At 43.7% G+C, this 24,433-nt stretch overlaps 2 protein-coding genes across 10 annotated transcripts in view; both read right to left on the reverse strand.

The window, feature by feature from the left end:
* The window catches only part of DIXDC1 (DIX domain containing 1), a 75,377-nt gene extending 58,786 nt beyond the window's left edge, over positions 1-16,591 (reverse strand). Inside the window, exons 1-3 of one of the 8 annotated variants that reach the window (XM_057553592.1) lie at positions 16,495-16,590; positions 15,667-15,810; positions 14,810-14,901 (exon numbers count right to left, since the gene is read on the reverse strand). In XM_057553592.1, the coding sequence (XP_057409575.1) occupies positions 14,810-14,866 (57 nt within the window). In that variant the 5' untranslated portion in view covers positions 14,867-14,901; positions 15,667-15,810; positions 16,495-16,590. Of the gene's footprint in view, positions 1-6,577; positions 6,959-14,809; positions 14,902-15,666; positions 15,811-16,494 lie in introns of those variants that run through there. The other 7 variants (XM_057553593.1, XM_057553596.1, XM_057553595.1 and 4 more) reach the window with 7 other exon arrangements.
* Positions 16,592-16,988: 397 nt separating this feature from the next.
* C9H11orf52 (chromosome 9 C11orf52 homolog) lies at positions 16,989-23,814 on the reverse strand. 2 transcript variants are annotated; one of them, XM_007172960.2, is made up of 4 exons: positions 23,721-23,814; positions 19,342-19,379; positions 18,278-18,333; positions 16,989-18,045 (listed from the first exon to the last, which is right to left on the reverse strand). In XM_007172960.2, exons 1-4 carry the CDS (start codon positions 23,750-23,752, stop codon positions 17,797-17,799), a joined length of 375 nt encoding a protein of 124 aa, XP_007173022.1. In that variant the 5' UTR covers positions 23,753-23,814; the 3' UTR covers positions 16,989-17,796. The 2 variants fall into 2 exon arrangements, with proteins under 2 accessions (XP_007173022.1, XP_057409476.1); XM_057553493.1 differs by lacking the exon at positions 23,721-23,814 and adding an exon at positions 19,552-19,679.
* Positions 23,815-24,433: the final 619 nt, after the last annotated feature.

A 24,433-nucleotide genomic window follows, 5' to 3' on the forward strand; every position in this document is an offset into this window, starting at 1 on the left:
GGGTAGCTGCCTAGCTCACAATAATTCCCTTCTCTAGAAACATGCCCCCTCTGCAAAAACAGTGGTGGGCCCCAGGAGCAGCTGGTATCATGTAACCCCATCTACGGGCCACAGGTGACTGGTCTAGCTGTGTTGATTGGTCAAATCCAGCCAATCCCTGGAATTTTTTGATCTGGCATTTAGGAATATAATCAGTCTTCTCTCTCTGTCTCTGACAAAGATATAAAAGTTGGATGTTGCCATAAGCCATGTTGCCCACCTGAGAGAAAAGTCATTTGTAGTGAGAAGGAACAGAGCTACCCACAGAAAGGACCACAAATAAAAGACAGAGAGCAGAGGGAGAGATCCTGCCACTGTTTTGAGCTCTTGATTTTCATTGTTTCTGGGACACTGCCCAATCCTTGCCCTTTCCATGGTTTAGTTTTTCAGCCTTTCCTTGGATTCCATGAGTCAGTAAATTCCACTTTCTATCTCTGCCATTTCAAGATGGGTTCTTGGGGCTTCCCTGGTGGCGCAGTGGTTGAGAGTCTGCCTGCTAGTGCAGGGGACGCGGGTTCGAGCCCTGGCCTGGGAGGATCCCACATGCCGCGGAGCGGCTGGGCCCGTGAGCCACAACTGCTGAGCCTGCGCGTCTGGAGCCTGTGCTCCGCAACGAGAGAGGCCGCGACGGTGAGAGGCCCGCGCATCGCGATGAAGAGTGGCCCCCGCTTGCCACAACTGGAGAAAGCCCTCGCACAGAAACGAAGACCCAACACAGCCAAAATCAATCAATCAATCAATCAATCAAAACATACGCATCTGATTCAAGATCCTCATTAAAAAAAAAAAAAAAAGATGGGTTCTTGGCACTTTACAACCAAACTAATAAAGGAAACAAGACAATCAAACAGACAATGTCAGTGGCAGCACAGAACTAATCTCAGTCCAGAATTAACATCTCTAATTTGTTCTGGGGAAGCTAGAAGGATGCCTGTGTAATCCAGAAGTCAAGAAAGACAGAGTTTTTATGACAATCTGAGTCAGGCCTCACGGGGAGGAAAAGTAGACATAGCAATAGTCAGAACTGTGTGAGCAGGATTTGGGGTTGATGAGACTGGACCGCTAAAGTTGTGAGAGCAGTGGTAATACCAGGGAGCGGCTGGCGGTATCTCCATCGGCTTCCTCCAGGTCACTCCAAAACCCTACAAGCATATGAGATAAAACTCTTCCAGAATAGACAATTCTGTCCACATTCTTCCTTTGTGCAAGAAAGCTTTCTTGTCACCAAATGTAACTTTCTTTCTGTTTTTCTTTGGGACCTGAACTTCCTTCCAAACAAGTCTGTAAACCCAGCCTCTGCTCTCTATCTACTCTAAGCCTCTAGGTCAAAGAGAATTCCTGCAGGGGACTTGTGCCGTTACAGTTGCAAAAGCACTGACTGGGAGTCACCAGGGAAGTCCGTGATACCTAGTGTTCCCAGTGGAGAAACAGCCAAGGAGTTGGCTTTATGGCTCCCTGCTGGCAAGCAAGAAAGACAAACACGAAAAGCAGCGGGCTCTTGTGGTGCGCTGGAGAGAGAGTTCAGGAGGAGACCTGAATGGCTCAGGAAGCAAATCAGTTCTACAGTGAAACCAGATACCTGTTTAGAACTCTGAGACCCTCCAGTTGCAGAAGATGAGATGGGGGGTGGAGCCGTTGCTGAGAAACTGAGAGGAAGGCAGGAGGGTTGGAAACCTTGAGTTATTACTGGCCTAAATTCTCCCAGTAAAAGAATGCAATATTGTATTTCTTTTCTATTAACTCTTTCAGGCCTTTACTGAACCAGGAAAAGCTATTCATTGAACCTGGTGGGTAATCACTTAAAAATAAAGTTAGTAAGTAAAAAATATCATTAAATGTCTTCTTCCCTGTATGGGCAGAGCTCTTTGTATTCCTGTTCAGCCCAGGGGTCAAAGAATAATGATATGATGATATCTGAAAAGATACCATCTCCTAACCTTATTTTTAAATTTCCATTAACTATGAGTTCAACAAACACTCTGTTCCTTCATGAGTACATGTTACAAGGTAAGTGCTCAATAAATGCATGTGAATGAATGAATGAAGTATCACTGTATGGTCTACGAGTGTCCCTTATAGAAACAGAGCATGGAGCCCGCCATTAGGGCCTTTCGGATTGGTTCCCTACCCCCTTACCATACCTCACCACTGAAGGTTATGTCCATGACCACTCAAAGGGGGCCCGGTTTGGAGATAACAAATAAGGACATACACTCAGGAAAACGTTAGCTGGAATCTGTGGTTCGCACAGCCTAGACAACAAGGCCAGTCAAGGCGGCTGAAGCACCTCCAGTGCTCCCGAGCCTCTGTGAACTGCCTGGGGGAGTGGCACCTGGCAAACAGCACCCTATCACCGATCCACATGCCCGGCCAGGCCATCACTCACCACAGGGAACATAAAACTGCCTGACAGCTTGATGCCAGGGAGCATCTGTTGAGCTGGCATTGACTCCTGTGGGAACAAAGCCAAGGAGCCTGGGTGAGGAGAGCAGAAATCAGTCAGGATAGAAAAAAGAAGGCTAGGGGGTGTGGCGCTCTGCTACACCGAAGATTTAACAGGCCTTTAATTTCTATAGTAAATCACAGAGGAATTCACTGTGGAGATGACTGAGAGCCTCCGGTTGGCCCATGCTGCAAATCCTCCTCCATGGAAGGCATGGGGCACCTAGGAGAGATGTGCCCTAGCTGCTCCAACTGCCAATCCCCTTCCTCACTCATTCTGTGTCCCCCTTACGGGCACGACACCACAGAAAGGCCCTTCCTGTATTTCTCAGGGCCTGCCAGGCAGATGACTCTCAATGTGGGATTTACATTTCTATTTTTCTAGTTGGAGGGAAAATTGTAGGGAAAGTCTTCCAAGGCATCTGTTTAAAAGGTTAAGGCTCAGAGAACTGATTTCCTGTCAACCAACATTTGAATAAATCATTCCCACAACTTCCATTACACTATAGCCAGGCACAAGCTGGCTCTGCCTGACGTGCAAGATTTCTGTATTGTCAGAATTTTCCCAAGTTTCCACTCTGGACATGTGCTCTATTTTCACTGGCCTGCGAGCGCCACTTGGGCACAGATTCTATGTTATTTGCCTTCTATTTCCAGAGCTTGGCACAGTGCCTGGTAAGCACAGTAATTCAGTGACTGTCTAGCGATTGAGTGTTTGCATGCATGTTTACCAAATGAGCAGGAAAAAAAGTCTGGCCTCAGTGATCAGGTAGGTTGGTAAATATTTGGTGCTTTTCATGATATCATTAACTGGAAGATATCTCTTTGAACTCCCAAAAACACTACCTCTTTTATGACACTTAGTACATTAAGCATTCTATATGTTTTTTTTCAGTACAACTATAAATCTCTCTCCCTATAAATTCATTGGAAGCAGGGACCAGGTGTTTTTCAATTATTTTATCTATCCCCTCGCCCAATAATGAACTAAATAACTAAATGAATGAATGCTTACTGGCCAAACCATATTGTAGTCTCAGGTCTGTCAAAACCTTTCAACACAAGCACCAAAGTCTTTTTTAAAAGAAAGTTCAGCCCCCAGAAAAAACACTGGCACATGAATCAAAGACAACATTCATATAACAACATCAATACCAAGAGGCAGAGAAAACAAATACATAGCTTTGAGGCAGAGGCAGAATGAGGAAATTTTGACCGATAGGAAGCCTGGCCAGGCCCAGAACACAGGAGACAGGGGATGACAGCCAGGGTGAGCTACAGAATGAGGCAGTAGCCAAAACTTGTGGATAATCCACAATGCAGATTTGCCATATCAATAAAAGCAATTGCACTGACAGCACTGACATGGATCAATCCTGTGAGTAATTTGTTAGGTGTGCGGAGGCCAGGAAGGTGGAAGAAGACAGGTGGTAGAAGAAAGAAAGGAAGGTGGTAGAAGAAAATTCTGATGTGCATAGTCATCCAGAGCGGCAATTGGACTGAGAACAGAGGCCAACAGTGGCTAGAGGGAAGCCTTGATTCAGAGGGCAGAGTTCCACTGCTGCAGGGTTCCCTTATAATTAACCAATTAGGGCCATAGCTTCATTTCCTGTGGCAGTTTTCTCTGCCATAGAGAATGAGGTCACAGCCCTAACCACATAGACCTATAAAGCATCTGGGTGATAAAGAACAGCTTCAGATATGCTTGGCTCATTCCCAGGAGATGACTGGGTACATGTGTGGTATTCTTAGCCCCAGTAGGAAGAGCTTCTCAGAGAAATTGAAGTGTATTCTGACATTAGTTTTTAAGTCCCTCTTTACACCCCTATCACATGACTCCAACAAAAGAGACTGAACATTACTGGATCTATTAAGCAACGCTAGAGGCTGGAATCGGTCAAACAGGGCCCCACTGACTCTGAAATGACCAACTGTACCATTATTCAGTAGCACTATGTGTGATCCCATATGAGAAAAGCATTATTTAATATAATTTATTATGTATATGAAAGAATTATTTAAACTGTAAGGAATCATTGAGATTAAACATATTACTATTATTTAGATGATGTCAATTTCTCAGAGAAACCGAAAGTACCTATTGGCTCTCAGAGTTCAAATCTACTAAGAGAAGGGAGTGGACTGTACATTAGCCTGTGGAGGGGATGGAGCGAAGTTTACAAGATGGGTAGAAAAATCAAGTGTCAGAGAGGGAAGAGAGGCATTACTGCATTATTCTAAAGATGAATTAATTATAAAGTTGTCTGTTGTTTTTATGAAGACTCTATTACCACCACAAAAAAGAAAACTCTCCCACTCTCCTTTACCCTTATATTTTATAAGAATTGGGTACATTTCAGGAGACATTTATGGAAGCACCAAAGCGTGAAAAAGAAAAAGACAGTCTACCTCTTGGTTTACCTGGCTCTTCAGCTGAAAGGTTTGGAGGTGAAATGAGCAAAAGGCAAAGACTAGGACTCACTCTGTGTGGGTTTCCTCTTCCTAATAAGACAGTGGAACCTGATCCCTGGGGACTGACTGACAAAAATGGGAGACCATAAGATGGCCTAAGGAGCTTCTATGAGGCTCAAGACCAGGGGAGGCCCAAAGGCAGAGAGTGAAAAAAGAATACTGGAAGCACTCAAAAAGGTGGCTTCCTGGCTCATCTGTGTTTCAACTCTCAGACTGTAGCTCTTTGTTAACAATCCCCTTGCATGTGTTCAAAGGGGAATGATGCAAAGATGAGGACCCGCACAGTGCAGATGGGACGCAAGCTCTACCCTTCAGCGAAGGCTGTGACACCCCTCAGCCAAAGGAAAATTCTGTCTCAGTTGGTTAGGTTGGGACAGCATTTGTGCAGTTTTCCTCTCTGTGTCAGGAAAAAGGCTGGGGCACAGGGGCCAGGACTGGGGAAGGATCTGAGGCAGGTCAGGCTGCAGAGCTTCTTAATTAAAAACAGGAATTAAGGAAAGAGTCTGTAGTGCAGATGTAGAAAGAAAAGCTTATACACAAATTCATGAGAATGGTTACCTCCGGGGAAAAGGCCAGGATGGCAGGGGTGGCCAAGGCACTCGGTCTGGCCTGCAATGTTCATATTTAAGAAGGGAATGTATTCATATGTTAATTGCTTAACAAAAAACAGACTTTAAAAAGCCTTAAACTTAAGAAAGATCGACATAAAGGGAAGAGAGGGAGAGGCAGAAAGAAAAGGAGGGAGAAAGGAAGAAACACAACTAACAGTCCAGCTCTCCTCGTAGGGGGCCTCCCTGGATGCCGGGATAAGGCAACCCAAGGGGTGGGGTTCAGAAGCAATGGAAGACATATGGAGCAAATCGCAAGGGGCAAAGGTCCTAAAGCAGAATGTCCGGGGTCACAAGAGAAGAAAATGGAATAAATAACAAAATTCTGAGAGAAAACAGTGAAGAGAAAAAGACTCCCCGCCAGCCCTAGCCCATACTGCCTGTCAGATTGAGGCCCCAGTTTCCCACTCTCACACAGAAAGGAACAAACACCGCTCCCCTGAATTGGGCCCAGAAACCTCTCTCTCCTCCTAGGTCCTCTCTGCCAATCATACCAGTGGTTGTGGAGAAATGTACTACGCTAGATTTAGAAAGAGATGTGAACATGAAGAGGGCACTTCCTGTGGACCACCTACTCACCCTGCCCCCTCTCAAACTTTCTACCAATGCAATGCCACCCCACCCCTCCCTTGGCCCACCCACTTAGCTCCGGAAACAGAATGAGCACCTTTGCCATATAGTCACAGGCTTCCCTGGGGATTTCCTTAGGGCAAAGCCCAGGGAGGGAAGAGACCACTTCTTTTGGAAGGAGATGACCTCTGAATTTGTGGTCCTGTCTTCTGGGCTCAGGCAAGCTACCAGGCAAGGTCATCGCCCAGCTCAGCTGGAAGAGGTCGGCCCTTTTGATTTCACCAGGCTCGTCTGTACCGTACCCACCACCTTAGCCTCCTTAGGGCTCTGTGGGGGGATTGTTCTGGGGTCCCGGTGAGGATGGGGGCAGAAGAGGACCCCTCCCAGAGGTTAGGCGGGAGGCGCTAGGGCAGGGGAGCTGGGGAGTGCGAGGAGCAGACAGTTACCTCATTGAAGCCCTCCTGCAGGACGTCCAGTAAGTTCCCCCGGGTTAGGCAGGCTAGCATTGTTCCTGCCGGGCCCCCGGGGCGGGGTCTCCGGGCCCGGCGGCCACCGCCTCCTTCTCCCTGTGCACACAAAGACTCTCGGCTCAGCTCATTGGGATGTCTTCGGAGTCCCGCATGCCACTTACTGGAAACCTAGACCCGGGCCAAACTAGCGGCTTCCACTGGGCATGCTCGCACCCGGGCTCCGCAGGAGGGGCCCGGGCGCTGTCGCGGTTCCTATAGAAACTGCTGGGCGCGCACCCAGCGGAGGGGCGCTGGCTGGGGGCCCCCTGCCCGGCGTGCGTCAAGGAGAGCCCCGCGGCGCGCACACACACGCACACTCTCACACAGCGGGCCGGGGGGTGGGCGTGTGTACGTACGCTGCACACACACACACACACACCAGGCTGGCCTGCCGGCGTGTGCATGTGCATGTGCTGCGCGCGCGCACTCACACACACACACACACACATACGCGCACACATACAAACACACACAAGTTCCGATGACTTAAGGCCTCAAGTGCCCCACCACAAGGTGGGTAGGAAGGGGAGTGAATCATAGGATTTTTTTTTTCCCCCAGACTAGCTGAAAACAGCAACCTTTTTCCACATGGGGCCTGGACAGTGAAGTTAGGCTAAAGAAGAGGAAACAGAAGGGAAAGGCACAAAAAGAGGATAGAGAGAGCTTTAGTTATTGATGGTATTAGGGTACATTTAATAAAATAGTGCTAAACCAATCACAGGATCACAACAGAAACATCAAGGGTGAACCAAGGATGAACAAGGTTTTACCAAAAAACCTGTCTTTCTTTTTCAAATGACTGCTAAAATGTAAAACCCATACTTTAAATGAGTTTTAAGTTAATTAAATGGGTTTTAATGAAAATGGGTTGAACTGCAAAATGTCCTGGTACTTTTGAAAGGGTTAGGTAAAAGCTTCCGCAAGTGACACAGAGAGCCATTCCCCTGTTTTTAGTTACTCCAGTCACATTTATTTTTAAAAATACTAATCATCTTTTCTCTCAGTGCACACTCTTGTCTCTATAGGAAAACTGGAAGCTGAAAGAACACCCATATTATGTTCCACCTCGTGATCCCAGATGGGCAGAAGGGTTTACACAGTGTTAAGGCGCGCAGAAGGTCAGGCCTCGCCCAAGGACACAGCTGGGCAGTGACAGAGGCTATTTGAGGAGCTAGGACTCTACACTGGTGATTTTGCAAAAGGCCCAGATTCCCTCCCCAAATCCCATTAGTACCTTAGCAAGAAAAGTCAGTCATGGCTCTTGTTCAACCTAATTGACCTCCTCCTCCTCAGGTCACTAGAAAAGAAGAAAATCCTTATCCGAAGCAGCTAGAGCTAGCCACATCTGCCTGAACGTCGAAAGCTGCTAAACACAAAGAGAAAAGACACACCTCCCTCTGACCACAGCAAAGAGGAAGCAGAAGTCAGCCGAGGTGTTAAGTGGCTGCTGCTGGTTGAATGCTGTGGGTTCAATTCTGGCTAAGGCTGGGGAAAAGCCATGACACCAACTCAGACTGAACCCGAACAGCCCACAAGTCAGAAGACCACTGTCCTTCATCCTCTAGATGGGGAATTTGGTTGCTGAGAACTCCCCTCGCGGTCACCACAGTTCATGGTGTAACACCCTCACTTGAGTCACTAACCCATGTTAATGCAACAAGGCCCCTTTTAAAGAGAACTGTGAAACTTCCAAGAGTATAAAGTTGTATGCAACACATCTACATACTTAGTGATGCAAGTCCAGAACACCCAGTTGGTGGATCCCTGGATAGAGGATTCCGATTGGCTGACAGCCCATCATGCTTCGGATACAGCATAAAATATTGAGATATCAGAGGGAGGTCCTGCTGCCAGTTATCTATTCCAAGAGGTCACTGTTTCTCAAACAACAAGCTATTTATCAAAGTAGGACCTGTGAACTCAGTATTCCTGGGAAAAGACATTAAATCACTGAATTTTAAAGCTCCAAAAAAAGATCTCATCTGGCCCAACTCTCTCATCTCACAGATGAAGGAACCAAGGCTAGCAGAGGTGCTCACAGCCACTTAGCAAGTCAGTACAGGAGCTAAGATCTGAACCAAAGGCCTCTGAAGCCCAGTACTATGCTGTTTGCCCTATGCAGGAGGAATTAGAGAGAATTGTGGTAAATAGATACAAGATCTATTATAGGGCATATGATCCAAGACTACTATTCCTTGGAAGTCTATAATAATACCAACCACATATTCTACAGCAAGAGTATCCAATAGAACTTTCTGTGATGGTGGAAATGTTCCATATCTGTGCTGTCCAATCCAGTGGCCATGAACCACATGTGGCTAATGAAAACTTGAAATGTGGCAAGTGCAAGGTTGGAACTAAAATTGACGTGACATTTAATATTAATTCGTTTAAATTTAGGTAGTACAATTCCAAAATCTTCTGTTCCATTGTCCCCACACAACTACTGGAATGTTCCAAAAATTATAATATGTTCACATAGAGTCTGCCTCTCAGACTTGGAAAAAGCAAAAAATTCTTGTTGGACCAGATAATCCCAATTTTTTTTTTCCTCAAAACATATGTTCACCATACTTATCATGGTCTGACTTAGAAAGTGACCCAGGTAAAGAATCAAGCTTTAGCTCTAAGCAGCACTAACATTTACTATTCCTTCTATCCTCTCCATCTCACCCTATTGTGATATCAACACAGGAGCTGGGAGAATAAGTGGGTTAGCTAAATGACCTAGGAATAACTAGGACAATGATCCGCATCCTGTAGTGCCCGAGCAAGGGAAAACTGCAAGCCAGTCCCAGTAGCTGGAACCACTCCCACCGCTACAGGCCTGTTATTCACTCTGCCTGGAGGAGAGGCAAAGAGTCCAAGCAAGCTGCTTTCTGCATATGTCTGTCATGCTGCCTGGTTTCTGAAATTACACCAAGCTTCCTCAGTCCTGCATTACCTTAACAATAAAGGCAATGGATAAACAACAAGATCCTACTGTATGGCACAGGGAACTATATTCAATATCCTGTGATAAACCATAACGGAAAAGAATATGAAAAAGAACGTATATATACGTATAACTGAATCACTGCTGTACAGAAGAAATTAGCACAACATTGTAAATCAACTATACTTCAATAAAATAAAATTTTAAAAAACCAATAAAGGCAGATACTTTCCTCACCAACTAAAAGCTACCCAAATATCTACCTACAAAAGTAATAATAGCAAAATTGAGCTCTTACTATGTGCCAAGCCCTGTACGCAGTATTTACATACATTAGCTCATGTGATGGTCACAGTTACCACAGTCAGTAGGTTATTTTTATTGTCCCCACTTTACATATGCAGAAAGAGAGATCTGGAGGGTAATTTGCCCCAACCCCATAGTTACTAAGCGGTGAAGCCAAAGTCCAGGTTCTTAATCATTATGCAATATTTTTATATGATGTTACAGCATAGAAGGAACTCAGCATATGTTTTTAGTTGAATGAAAGAATGAGCCAATGGAGGAAACACTGGCAAACTCATCCATCACTTCTATTAATACAGATAATAACATGTTAGCCTAAGTAAGACTTTGAACCTCAAACAAAACTGTCATTTGGTGAAAATATTGACTGTGACTTCTCCCTGCAGAGAACTAAGAAGTGTGAAATTCACACCTATGTAAAATTTAACACATCTATTATGGGCAATCATTAATGACTATAAGGAAGCAGAAAGGCAGTTTGAATAAACAAATAATTAAAATTGTCAATGGAAATATTTTAAATGACTCTCTGAAATAATTTCTTAGTCTTTTTCTGTTTTCTCACATTAGCAAGTTCCTTGGCAGCAACATATGTTTACAATTTCTATTGCATTTATCTTCAGAGACATCACCATAAATACATACACACAAAAGGGTTCACGTCTACCGGCAAAGGTCCCAAACGTGTCCTGGCTCCTAAACTGCTCTCTTTTGTCTCCAGGCTTTTCTGCCAGTCTGCATCCCTTAATCTTCCTTAGGCAACACATTCATCTTGCTGTTCAACTGCTCAAATGTCTTCAAACACTCCCTTTTCCTAGCATGTCAGATATAGATTCCTCATGCCCAGCTCTTGAGGCCTCCCCCCCTCACTGCCTATGCTCAGTTCGCAGGCTCTTCACCATTTCATAGATTCACGGGGCTCATTTTCACCTCTATACCTTCATGACTATCCCTCTGCCTAGAATGCCCCGCACTTCTGCTACTCAAATCTTCACTATGCCTAGTTTAAGTTCCACTTCCTCATGGAACTCCTCTGACCACTCCTGAGTTCGTTAAAATCAAGACAGATCTGATCATAATCTGTCTGGAACACCCACCTCTCAGATAACCCATGGTGCATCCCTGCCCTTCTTTCAGGTCTCCGCCCAAATGTGTTTATTCTGTTTGGCCTTCTCTGACCACTCTACTTAAAATGATACCACCTCCTCACCTCAGCACTCCCAAACTTCTTTGCCTGGTTTAATTTTATTTTCCTTCCTAACATTCATCACCATCTTGCATACTCTAGATTTACTTGTTTACTTGTTTATTGTCAGCCTCCCTTCTGCCCAGAATGTAAGCTGCATAAGGGCAGGGAGTTTTGTATGTTTTGTTACTGATTTATCTCTAGAACGAATATTTCAAGGCATATAGTAGATGCTCAATAAATATTGGCTTCTTCTCCTTAAAATTCAAAAGTGATAGCATGCTATATACTATATCATTTAGCACTTTATAGTTAATTTAGGAATGTGATTTTTAATCTCTTTTACTGCATTTCCAAGACAAATATAAACAATTTCTGGTATTCTTCTATACTTTCCTCTCCTTCACCAATGCAGTCTTTCATTAAACATATATTAAATGTATACTGAGCACCTATTATATACAGCAGGTCCTATTCTTTTAGCAAAAACTTCAAGAAGTCACAGTTACACATAAATACACACACATACAGAAGGGCAAGAAACAAGACTAAAAGAAAGAATAGTAAAAGGAAGACTAGTAAAACAGAGAATCCAATATTAGTATGTGGGGACAGAGTGTACAGGGTGATTGTGACAGACTGAGTGGGGAGAAAAAGGAAAAAAGAGACAGAATGGTGTGAGACTAGAGTAGGATGCTGCCAAAGTAGTCACCAGATGCTAGTGCTTAATATAAACTGTACCAAAGCAGATATGCAAATATATTCTACATGATTTTTTAAAATTCACATTTCAAACGTTATCTGCCAAGTATCCTGTGGGTAAAATCAGATTAGGACTAGCGCCATCTGGTGGGTATTTTGGAAGTGACCCTGAGTTTCTCTCAGTAAAAACACTGTAAATGCCCCCGTGTCTCTGGACTGCCATTCATAATGTGTTACGGTTCCACCTGACTAATTATACTACCGTGAAATAATCTTTCTGCAGGACCCTGGGTCTCGTTGCAAAAGGTAGCCAGATTTCTACCAAGGACCTTCCTATCTCCCAATTGATGTCCCTCTGCCTTCTGAAGGATGTATACAAAATCTGACACTGTAATTCTTCTTTTAAAAAGTAACTTATCACTTAAAATGTTCACATCCTTTGACCTAGCATTCTACTTCTGGAACTCTATCCTGAGGGGAAAAAAGTCTTAAATGAGAAAATCAATTAGTTTTTTACAAGGTGGGGAGGCGAACCTAAAAGTCCAACAACAAAGGAATGGTCAAGAAAATTACAGCCATAACAAAAAGAATAAAATACCTAGAAATAAACCTACCTAGGGAGACAAAAGACCTGTATGCAGAAAACTATAAGACACTGTTGAAAGAAATTAAAGATGATACCAACAGATGGAGAGATATACCATGTTCTTGGATTGGAAGAATCAATATTGTGAAAATGACTATACTACCCAAAGCAATCTACAGATTCAATGCAATTCCTATCAAATTACCAGTGGCATTTTTACAGAACTAGAAAAAAAAATCTTAAAATTTGTATGGAGACACAAAAGACGCCAAATAGCCAAAGCAGTCTTGAGGGAAAAAAACAGAGCTGGAGGAATCAGACTCCCTGACTTCAGACTATACTACAAAGCTACAGTAATCAAGACAATATGGCACTGGCACAAAAAACAGAAATATAGATCAATGGAACAGGATAGAAAGTCCAGAGATAAACCCACGCACTTATGGTCAACTAATCTATGACAAAGGAGGCAGGGATATACAATGGAGAAAAGACAGTCTCTTCAATAAGTGGTGCTGGGAACACAGGACAGCTACATGTAAAAGAATGAAGTTAGAACACTCCCTAACACCAGACACAAAAATAAACTCAAAATGGATTCGAGACCTAAGTGTAAGACCGGACACCATAAACTCTTAGAGGAAAACATAGGAAGAACACTCTTTGACATAAATCACAGCAAGATCTTTTTTGATCCACCTCCTAGAGTAATGGAAATAAAAACAAAAAATAAACAAATGGGACCTAATGAAACTTTAAAGCTTTTGCAAAGCAAAGGAAACTATAAACAAGATGAAAAGACAACCCTCAGAGTGGGAAAAAGTATTTGCAAACGAATCAATGGACAAAGGATTAATTTCCAAAATATATAAACAGCTCATGCAGCTCAATATTTAAAAAAAAACAACCCAATCAAAAAATGGGCAGAAGACCTAAATAGACATTTCTCCAAAGAGGACATACAGATGGCTGAGAAGCACATGAAAAACTGCTCAACATCACTAATTATTAGAGAAATGCAAATCAAAACTACAATGAGGTATCACCTCACACCAGTTAGAATGGGCATCATCAGAAAATCTACAAACAACAAATGCTGGAGAGGGTGTGGAGAAAAGGGAACCCTCTTGCACTGTGGGTGGGAATGTAAATTGATACAGCCACTATGGAGAACAGTATGGAGGTTCCTTAAAAAACAAAAAATAGAATTACCATATGACCCAGCAATCCCACTACTGGGTATATACCCAGAGAAAACCACAATTCAAAAAGACACATGCACCCCAATGTTCATTGCAGCACTATTTACAATAGCCAGGTCATGGAAGCAACCTAAATGCCCATCAACAGACGAATGGATAAAGAAGTGGTGGTACATATATACAATGGAATATTACTCAGCCATAAAAAGGAACAAAATTGGGTCATTTGTAGAGATGTGGATGAATCTGGAGACTGTCATACAGAGTGAAGTAGGTCAGAAAGAGAAAAACAAATATCGCATATTAACGCATATATGTGGAACCTAGAAAAATGGTACAGATGAACTGGTTTGCAGGGCAGAAATAGAGACACAGATGTAGAGAACAAACGTATGGACACCAAGGGGGGAAAGCAGTGGTGGGTGGGGTTGGTGGTGTGATGAATTGGGAGATTGGCATTGACATGTATACACTGATGTGTATAAAATGGATGACTAATAAGAACCTGCTGTATAAAAAAAAAATAAAATAAAATTCAAAAGAAAAAATAAAACAACAAAAAAAGAAAATTACAGCCATTATAATGTCTACCAAACATTTGTGTTCATATGAAAACAAATATTTTAACAATTTCATATTAACAAACATTAAGCCAGAAAAAGCAAAAGTATGTGCATAATATGATCTCAAATATGTAAATAATATACATAGAAAAAAGACTAGAAGAAAATATTCTAAAATATTAACAGGATTGCTTCTCGTTGGGAAGATTATGTTTTTAAAAAAATCATGGTTTGCACTATTTCCCAAATGCTCTATAATTCACATACATTATTTCCTTTTTTTTTTTTTTGGCTGCACCATGCAGCACACAGCATCTCAGTTCCCCGACCAGGGATCAAACCCATGCCTCCTGCAGTGGAAGCATGCAGTCCTAACCACTGGACCACCAGGGAATTCCCACGTACATTATTTCTATAACAAATGTTATTGAAATCTTTTAAACAATCCATATGTTCTGATTAATTGCTAGAAATTTTCAACCTCTGCCTGATTTTATTAATTCCAGAAAAAGATAATAAATCAAGTGAGCCAGAATTTCCACAAGAAGGGGAAGCTAGAAAAGAAAGCAAATATATTACAATTTTGTTCCAGGATCTGAGTCCTGATGGAGAAATCCCCCAGTTGTCGAGCTGTTCTGAAATTCCATTAACGTCATCACACTCCTCTCAATGGTACACCAGAAACTTACAGAGGGCTCTGCTGGTAGCAGGGGGTTACAGAATCTCTTAACCACTTGGGTACCCATCTTCAGAGTCCCTAGAAGAGCTGGATCAGGGCCACCTTAAAATAGGAAGACAAAGATCTATGCAAAAATACAGGTCAAGAAAAAAATTCCAAAAGTTAAACCAATTTAGAGGGGTCAGGTTCCTGCCCCAAGCCTACCCATTTAAGTCATCTGGAAGTATGAAAAAAATAGGACCCCGGTGAGCAGGAAATCCAGCCCAAGATAGTATAATTACAACAGGGCTATCCCAGTGGCATTTTTAATACTAATCACTTAGGTTTTAATAGCAATAAGTAAAGACAAATGCTTCCCTATCAGTCAAGCAAGAATGCATTTTCCTTCCTCGCTAAATGTATCAGTCTGTTGACAGAAATAATCAATAAACAATCTATAATAGAAATAGAAAAGAGTTTTATTTGAGCCAACCTGAGGACTATAGCCCAGAGATAGCCTCTCAAATAACTCTAAGGAACTGCTCTGGAGAAGCATGGTTTTCAGCACAGTTTTAAATCTTGTCAGAACAAAGAACATCAAACAAATCAGAGATTCATTCCTTCAATCTTTCAAACAAACAGATCAGCATGTACACAGCAAGTCAGTACGGCCTTGGCACCTGGGAAGGGAGTCTTATTGGTGTCCAGGAAGGGAGGCATTTAATCTTTACTTTTAACATGGCTATTCTTTACTTCTAGTCAAGGCACCCTTTTCTATAATGATTAAAGCAGATGTACAATGTATGTTTGATAAGCCACAAACAGGCTGTTTTAGTTAGCACAAAATTCAAGGTAAACCACGTATAAGCCAGAATGACTTTCCCATACCTCAATATGTGAAAATTTCTTCCATTAAGTCACAGACCATAGGAAGGATTCTGAAGACAATGAGGAGAAATAACCGGGAGCTCTGCTTCTGGCTCACTGTTCCCTTCATCCTCAGGAATTCAGTTTTAACCTAGAAAGGCAGCACTTACATTCCAAGGCAGAAATTTTTATAAGGCACTTGAAGTTTATAAAGTGCTATCACCTATATCAACTTATTTGACCAGCATAGTAAACAACCCTTGGAAAGCGAGTTCATTGTATTACCCCCAGCTGACAGGAAACAGGCTAGTGTGTTGTTCTGCCAATTAGTAGTGCCGGCAGTGTTCTAGCCACCTCTTCTGAATCCACTTGCACTAAATCTGTGCCAGAGAACAGGCCTAGAATGGTGCCTAGCGGTGGTGGTGAAGATGATGGTGACAGGCAACATTTGCCCACATACTATGAACTCTTCCAAGTGCTTTAAATTCTCACAAATACTCTAAGTAGTTGATGCTATTATTTCCAACTATTTTTTGCGCTGTGATTCCATTTTTCAGTACTCTATCCATCTTAAGGGATCTTCCCTCTCAGGAACAAACCCAGGGGCCACCGTATTTGCGGAGGATGGTGTGCAGCTTGAGAACGGGAAGTCTTCAAGCTCTGAAAGTCTGAATCAAGAACTGCACACTAAGAACCTGAAAAGCTTGGAGAGGGTTCGGAACCTGAAACTTCCACCTCCTTCTTCCCACCACACTCTCGCCCCTCCGTTTGTCCCCAGTTCTGGTCTGGAAGCTCAACCGGTGGTAATAATACTTTCCAGGTAGGTACCCGCCACCTTTCAGCACCTACCTCTTAAATCGTCGATGTGTGGGTCCGCCTTTCTGTCCCCAGCCCTTCTGAGCACGGCCTCCTCCTGCTATAGCGTCGCCTCTGCGTGCCCGCTGCCATGGTGACGGCGGAGGCCGGCCCGGACCGGTCCCGCCTCCAGCCAGCCGGAGCCAGCCCTGGTCCAGCTCCGCCCCTGCTCCGCCCCCTGCCGGCTCAGACCCCGCCCCCTGCTTTCCAGCCCCGCCTCCTAATGGCCCAGAGCACAACCTCTGCGGGCCTTCACCCCGTCTCTTGCCGGCCCGGATCCCGCCTCCCGATTGCCAGAACCGCGTCCCCTGCCCGTCTAGACCTGCCTCTCGCTGGCTTGGACCCTGTCTCCTGATAGCCAGAACCCCGTCCCTCGGCCCGGACCCCGCCTCCTGCCGGCCCCGACCCCGCCCCGGGAGCTCTGCCTTTTGTAGATGGGAACCTGCCTCCAGTCCGTGCAAACTACTGCTTCCGGGGCTGTACTCCGGCCGCACCCGGTAGTGCGGCAGAAAGTGGCTGGCCTTCCCTACTACCCTGAGGCTGAGTGAGACCCGCTGTGCTTCGAAGAGCCCGCAGACCTCCACCCAAGAAAACACACCAGGCATGTTCCTTATGCGATTTATTGATCCTAACGGCTCTGCACCCGCGAGAGAAAACAGTCCAGCTAAAGGGAGTTTCTGGGCCTTGCAGTGCTGTCAACATCTGTGACTTGACGTCCTTGTAATGGATGGTCAGAAAACGCTTGCTCCATGCCTCAGCCCCTTCCCTCATTTGTTTGTGTAGGTCTGGGACCCTTGACCCAGCCACTGAGGAAATTGCCCAAGCCAGCCCTAGAAGCTGTATACAAGAGCTCTGAATGCTTTCCAGAGCACCTCTTCTTCTTCAGCTTTGGCGTTTAAGGTGTGTAGAAGGGATACCATCAAATTAACTCCAACAAAATCAGCTCAAGTGCAGATGCTTCAAGGGTAACCTGTTCCCTCTGCACTTTTCTAGAGAGCAGGAACAAAGGTAGGGGGCAAAACCCTACCTTCCCGCACACTCAGCCTAGCCCCCTCATTTTGTAGAACTCCATCCACCCCCAGGTAACCCAAATACAACCCCAAGCTAATGGTGGCAAATAAGAGATAGGCTTAGGGAGAGCGCAGGACTGGGGCCCTCAATTCCAGGGGCTCTGTAGTTCTTTAAGCCTAAAACGTGTCCGCCATCCCTGGGCTGCCAGCCAGTCCCCCAAAGTAGTAGATTCTCCCCACAGCCATAGTGGTGAAATGATGCAAACAGGTCCCTCCTCCCCGGGGCTCATACTAGGGTCCCGTTCTTGCTGTCATAGCAGGGTGTGGACTGGGGGAAGTAAAGGGTCGCATACTCTGTAGCATTTTCTAGCTGTAGGTGCTTCACCTCCTGGGCAGAGCGTGTCTGGGTTAGGCTGCACACTTGAATGTCTGCATAGTGTAAGCTGCTTTCCTCCGACCTGAGGCCTTGACTCTTCTCCTGAGACACAGGCTGCTTTAACACCTGCTCATACGTATGTCCCGTTGGGTCATGGCCCTGAGAGGAATGGACAGCATTAAGGGAGATTCTTGACTTGGTTTTGCCCCTCACCTCCAACGCAGGGTCTGTTAAATGACACTTTGCTTTGCTGCTTTGGGGGATGGAGGAAGATGGGCAGGACCAGAAACTTCTACAGATAACTGAGACGTTTCTGTCCCAGGATAGAAAAGCTGAGTCCTGGGATCCCATGTCTGAGCAACCTCCTGGAAGGGACGGAGGTTGTCATTACCTTTGTGCCATTCTGTTGCTGCTGCTGCTGCTTTAATGTCCGTCTTGCTTGGCTCCCTGAGAGGAAGAAATCCGACTTAAATCCATTTTCTCTTCCTGTCTCTACTGAGATTGCCTTCTTCAAATCTCTGTGAAATTATTATGGTGGGCTTCTAACTAATCTCCCTGCCTCTGCTCTCATCTCTTACTTCTACCATTCCCACAAACTCCTTAGCAGAGTATACAATCTGGCTCTTTCACAATCTGCCCGTAATATCTTCCATCCTAATTTTTCACTGGCCCCTAACATAGTTCAATAGGCATATGTTGAGAGCCCATTGTATGCCAGGCTCTGTGCCACATTCTAGGGATAGAAGGATGAGTAGGCTGTTTTCTCCTCTGCAGGGGAGCTTGCAGTCTACGCGGGGAGACAAGTAAACAGACTATTACAGGGCAATATGGTAAGAGCTCAGCTACACCAAACATTTGGTCACTTTCCATAAAGTCGCTCTCTTCTCTTGTCTTTCTTTTCTCTGCATGAGATAATTCCCTGGCCTAAAATACCCTCTCCTCCCTGCTCCTCTTCCAACTTGTGAACTTGCTATTATTCCTTCAACATCGGTGTTTTCTCCCCTTCTCTCACAGCATGAATATGGTGCTGCTGGGAGCACTGGTATCAATACGTGGTATTACGGTTACTTGTTAACGTGTATCTCTTTCTCAAACTTGATTTTCAGTTCCTCTATGGCCGAGACCATGTGCCCTTCCTCTTGTGCCTCTCTGCCTCCTTGGAATCCTGCCTAGTGCTTCACATACAATACAAGGGTTGAATAAATTTTTGCTGGATGAATGAAAGAATGAGCAACCAACCTTGCCACTCTTAGATAATGGAAAGGATGAGACTCAGAGTTTCAGAGCTGGTCTTGAGCACAGTAACCTAACGATTCTCTTTGGTGTACTATCTCCCTTTAGCCGTCCCCCACCTTATGCCCCTTCTAAAGACACTGGTTCTCTTACCTTCTTTTCTCAAATTTGCACTCCCCCTAGCATCCCCCACCACCCCCACCCCCCGCCAACGCCCATTACCCATTTTCTTTTTCCTCTGGAAAGTTGATGGGCAGCTCCTGTGAAAGGAAAAACAGATCACTCATGTGTAAGAGCCTGGCCTGTATCTTCCCTCCTTCATCATTTGCTCTGTGGTCTCCTTAGCATTCTGGTAGGATGACCTTCCCTCACCTCCCTCTAACAAAGATTCACCCTGAGCCAGCCCCAGAGCATTTATCAAGGGTACCATACCTCTCCCAAAGGGCTGGTTCTGGAAGGTGGAGTGGTACAACTGACATAACCAAACCCAAAATACAGACTCAGGCAACCAGGCGCTACATGCCAGGGATGTAGCTGAGTTGAGGGCTATTCTGGGATTGTCTAACAGGCTAATCCCAACAGAGGGTAAGGGAAACTGGCCAAATAATGGGATATTCCTGGATTCAGAGACCCTCTTGCTTCTTCTCTGGTGTCTGTCCTTCAGAGTCTCTGCCAACCTGGGGTTCTCATTCTGGGAGTCACAGAAACTGCCACAACCAGGGCTGACTAATTAGAGCCCTGCACAGCCCTTTCCTAACAGGTGACCTCCCGCCCTGCTTCTTTGTCCTTGTTTTTAATTGACAGAGAAAGTGAAAGATGTTTAACCTTTAACATCCAGAGCACAGGAAGCTCTGAATTTGGTGAGTGAGTCAGCTACACTGCCCTCCCTGCAGGACAGACCTCTTATACTAATTTCTGAGCCCCTGGGGTCCCCGATGGAGCCAGTGTGTCTACGTGATTGTCAACTGTTTGATGGCCAGAGAAACAACACTTGTCTGAGGAAATAGGCTGAATAGTTTGTGGCTTACTCCGGATGTTTTTCTTGCTAGTACATTTCCAACTGTAACAGAGCCAACCCTATTTGTCTGACTTCTGTCTCCCCAAGGAAGTTTCCTTCTTTTGCTAATTAAAAAGAAAGGGGGGGGGCTTCTAAATCATGTTCATTTTACTAATGTAGAAAAAGCAGGATTTTTCCACACATATCTGACAGAGGTTTGTGTTTTGGTTTGATTTTTGGTTTTAATGCAGCTTGCTGAGCTGAGAGCAGTTTGAGTCTCCATTTGAACTCTAGAGGTGGTTCAGAAGAAAAGCTTTGAAACTATTTCTGGGTCTTTCTACTTCCTCTTCTTCCACTTTAGCTCTTCCTTTCTTTTACCACTGCCTAGTCATAGCCTAATCCTAGCCTCTAATTCCTGGCCCCTGGTCACTACTGTCTTCCTACTTACTTCTACTTAAACAGATAAAGAGAATATTAATTCTAAAATAATGTAGACTTGGGTGACTCAATTTTAGTGAACAGAGCCTGTTCCCAAGTTGGATGTTGCACAATGCCTGGACATGACCCAAATGGAATATTCGGTTAGACTCGCGGGTGATGACAGGATTTTATGTTTAGCCCAGAATTAAGGAAACCAAATGGGCGCTCTCCTATATTGGTGGTAGGAATAAAAATTGGTGCAGTCTTTCTAGAATGCAATTGGCAATAAGTATAAGGAGCCTCAAACACAAATGTGTGTGCCCTCTGATGTAGCAGTTCTAAGCAATAGTCAGACAGGTGCAAATATGGATGCTCATTGTAGCATTAGTTATAATTGCAAAAAATAGGAAATATCCTAAATGTCCAACACTGGGAACTAACTAAATAAATGGCATCTCCAATCAATGGAACATTCTACATCAATTTAAGAGAGATGTTATGTTGGAAGAACACCTAATAGCATGGAAAATTTTCCTCTTTATTAAGATAATAAAAAGGTAATATGTTTTGGGATAAAAACTATGCATATAGGCATTTAAAAAGGATTACGTGGAAATACACTAAAATGTTCCTGTCATCTCTGGATGCTTATATTTATGGTTGTTTCTTATTTTCTCCTCTTTGGTGCTTTCCAAATTTTCTACAGTGAATGTGTATTACTTTTGTAATCAGAAAAAAAATTTTTTTAATAAAAATCTCAATTGTCAGAGTGTCTAAGTTTCTGAAGTTTATTGAGATAATGAGAAATAGAGAAGAACAATATTTATCCAGTCCTACTAATATTTTAAGAGGAAAAAATATATTTTGGTTAGAATATCTGGTGCAGTGTTTCTAGACAGGCTCTAGAGTCTGATTGACGGTGTCAGACTGGTTCTATGACCTTTAGCAAGTTTTTTACTTCATTAGGCTTCCATTTTCATTTTATTTATTTTATTTATTTTAAAATTTTTGGCCATGCCACATGGCATGCAGGATCTTGGTTCCCTGACCAGGGATCAATCCCAGGCCCTCAGCAGTGAAAGCGCTGAGTCCTAACCACTGGACCGCCAAGGAATTCCCTCCATTTTCTTATTAATAAAATGAAGATAATAATAGAACTTAAAACTCATGGGATTATTGTAAAATTTAAATAAAATAATAAATGTAAAATACTCAGCTAGGTTCCTGGCATATAATGAGTGTCAGTCAAAGCTGACTACTATGACTACCACCATCCGAGGAAGAAATAACCAAAAATGAAAACTATGAAGACTTGGGAAGAAAGGGAGTGAAAGATGCTTTACGACCCCTTCTCTGGAAGTTTTTATGTTTCTAGATGTCCCATGTCTATAGGACATCTCAGAGTTTAAAAAGTGCTGTTCTCATTTTATAGATGGGCCAACTAAGGCCCTAGAACTTTGGTATCTTACTCAAGAAGGCAAGAACCAAATTTCCTATTATTGCTATGTCTTCTGCCTCTATCACCATGCCTGATACACACAGGTGTTCAATAAAATATTTGTTTAATAAATGAATGAGTAGTAGGAACAGGACTTGAATCCAATGTACTGACTCCAAATTATATGTGCTTTTCAATGTACCTCACCTATCTCTCTAAACATAATGATACTTTATTCATAAACAGGACACCCTCAAGACAGATGCAGGCATGGAGTGGTAGAGCTAAGAAGGTAGTGGACAGGATAAAACTAGGCCCAGGGGTTTATAGCGTTAAGAAGAAACAACAGGCCGGGACTTCCCTGGTGATCCGGTGGTTAGGACTCCGCACTTCCACTGCACAGGGCATGGGTTCGATCCCTGGTCGGGGAACTAAGATCCCACATGCCAAGTGCAGTGTGGCCAAAAAATTAAAAAAAAAAAAAAAAGAAAAGAAAAGAAACAACAGACCTCAAATGGTGTTGCTTGTGCTAAGCTCATACCACCAAACCATGGCTTAATACTTAGCCTAACTAGAGTTTCAACCTTCCCCAGGAATGTAGTCTTAAACGGTCAGTTTGGAATTTTCTGGTCAGCATCAATGAGATAATCTGCCACATAGACCTTTTCCATCGCCCAAAGGAAGATGAGGTCATCTGCTCTTCCCTTGATCCCTTCCCCCTTCTGCCTATAAAAGCCTTTCATTTTGTACCGCTCCTCGGAGCTCCTTTCTACTTGCTAGATGAGATGCTGCCCCATTCATGAACTGTTCAATGAAGCCAATTAAATTTTTTTAATTTACTTGGTTGAATTTTTGTTATTTAACAACAGTGATGACAATCCTGGGAAAGAACAATAAAGACAATATGATTCATTTATTGTGAGGCTTTCACATATAATCTGCTCTTCAAGTCCGTGATCTAAACAACACAGGTTGTGTTATCTACATATGACATATGAGGAAAAAGAGAAGTTACAGAATTTGCCTAAGGTCACACAGCAAACAAGTGTGAAAGTTATATTCAAATATTGCATGGATATTCTCCTCCTCATTTCTGCCCTTTTATTTTTTATTTTTATTTTATTATTATTATTATTTTTACTTCTACCTTTTTACATAAACACTTCTCCAAAGTTGATTTGCTTGATTCAGGAGGCAATATTATGGCGTGATTAAAAGTATGGGCTTTGAAGTCAGATAAACTTGGGTTGGAATCTTGGTTTGTTTGCTTACTAGCCATGTGACCCCAGACAAATTAGTTAACGTCTCTGAATCTCAGCTTTTTAGCTGTAAAATGGGAGAAGGAGTAAGACCACCTCCCTCAGAATTGTTGGGAAAATTAAATGAGATTATAAAGTTCGAAATGCTACAATTATTACCATTACCTGGAGGAGAAACGAAGAGAATAAAGGGAAAGAGGAGGCAGAGGAAGACAAAGAGAAAAAATGTCAATTTACCATTCCAGCCCTGTCCTGGCCGTTGGACAGACAGCTGGCTTGGCTGTTTTTTGAGGTTTGCTGAAAGGAGGGAGCAGAGAAGGGGTGCTGCTCTGGTGTTGGCCCCTGGAGGTGCCACGTGGAGGAGGTGCTATTTGGAGAAGGTGACAGTGGGAAGTTGGCAAAGCACTAGCTGCAGGCTCTCTCTTATCCTTGGGGCATTCATGTCCACCAACAGAGACCTTACCCTCCGACCTTTCCCCCTACTCACCAGCTTCCCCCGCAGCAGAGCCGGTTTCCCATGGTGCTCTGTCTCCTGGGGAGCCCAGCTGTTTTGCTACAGATAGAGGCTGTGCATTTCCTGGTTCCCGGTTCAGCTTTCAGCAGCAGCTCCCAGGGAGTCTCCGTCAGGGTCAGATTTCAACCTAACAGGTTGGACTTCGGAAGCCACCTGCTGGAAAGATTCCCAGGTGACTGCTCCCAGCCAAACGGTAGGGGAACACACACGGGCTCCAGGTGAGAGCAATCTCACCTTCGGGATTTGGAGCTACTTGGATGAAGCGTTAACTTTGAGCTTCAAGCTTCAGTGAGAAGAAACCTGAGACAGAAAAGGGCTCTGGGTTTCCATAGGAAATGTTTCTCTACTACTTCACACTGTCATTGAAATGTATCGTCTATAATAAAGAGTCTTACCTATGTTTCCCCAGCACTACGCAGGTCTAATTGAGTTTCACTTTCAAGGTAATCGGTGTCAGTCTCTTATTATCCTTGTCCAGAATCTGGGTTTGAATACTGGACTCTTTTGGAAACTGAAATTTAGGGAAATGTATTCCTTTTGTATTCTCCCTTGCTATTGGAATTAATGTGGACAAATCACTTTTTTCTAGGACTGTAAAAATGGAGGGCTGAACTCATTACTTAATCCCCTTTCTGGTCAAAAATCATATGATTGTATGATTGGAATGGTCTCAGCACTTCTTAACC

This window comes from Balaenoptera acutorostrata, chromosome 9 (genome assembly GCF_949987535.1).
Source record: "Balaenoptera acutorostrata chromosome 9, mBalAcu1.1, whole genome shotgun sequence".
Classification (NCBI taxonomy): domain Eukaryota; kingdom Metazoa; phylum Chordata; class Mammalia; order Artiodactyla; family Balaenopteridae; genus Balaenoptera; species Balaenoptera acutorostrata.

Coding starts and splice junctions, on each gene's coding strand:
- C9H11orf52 (XM_057553493.1), bottom strand. CDS start 19,598: ATGTCAGTTGTACCACTCCACCTTCCAGAACCAGCCCTTTGGGAGAG. Junction 19,380..19,551: donor GAACCAGCCCTTTGGGAGAG/GTATGGTACCCT, acceptor TTCCTTTCACAG/GAGCTGCCCATCAACTTTCC. Junction 18,046..18,277: donor AGCAACAGAATGGCACAAAG/GTAATGACAACC, acceptor CATTCCTCTCAG/GGCCATGACCCAACGGGACA.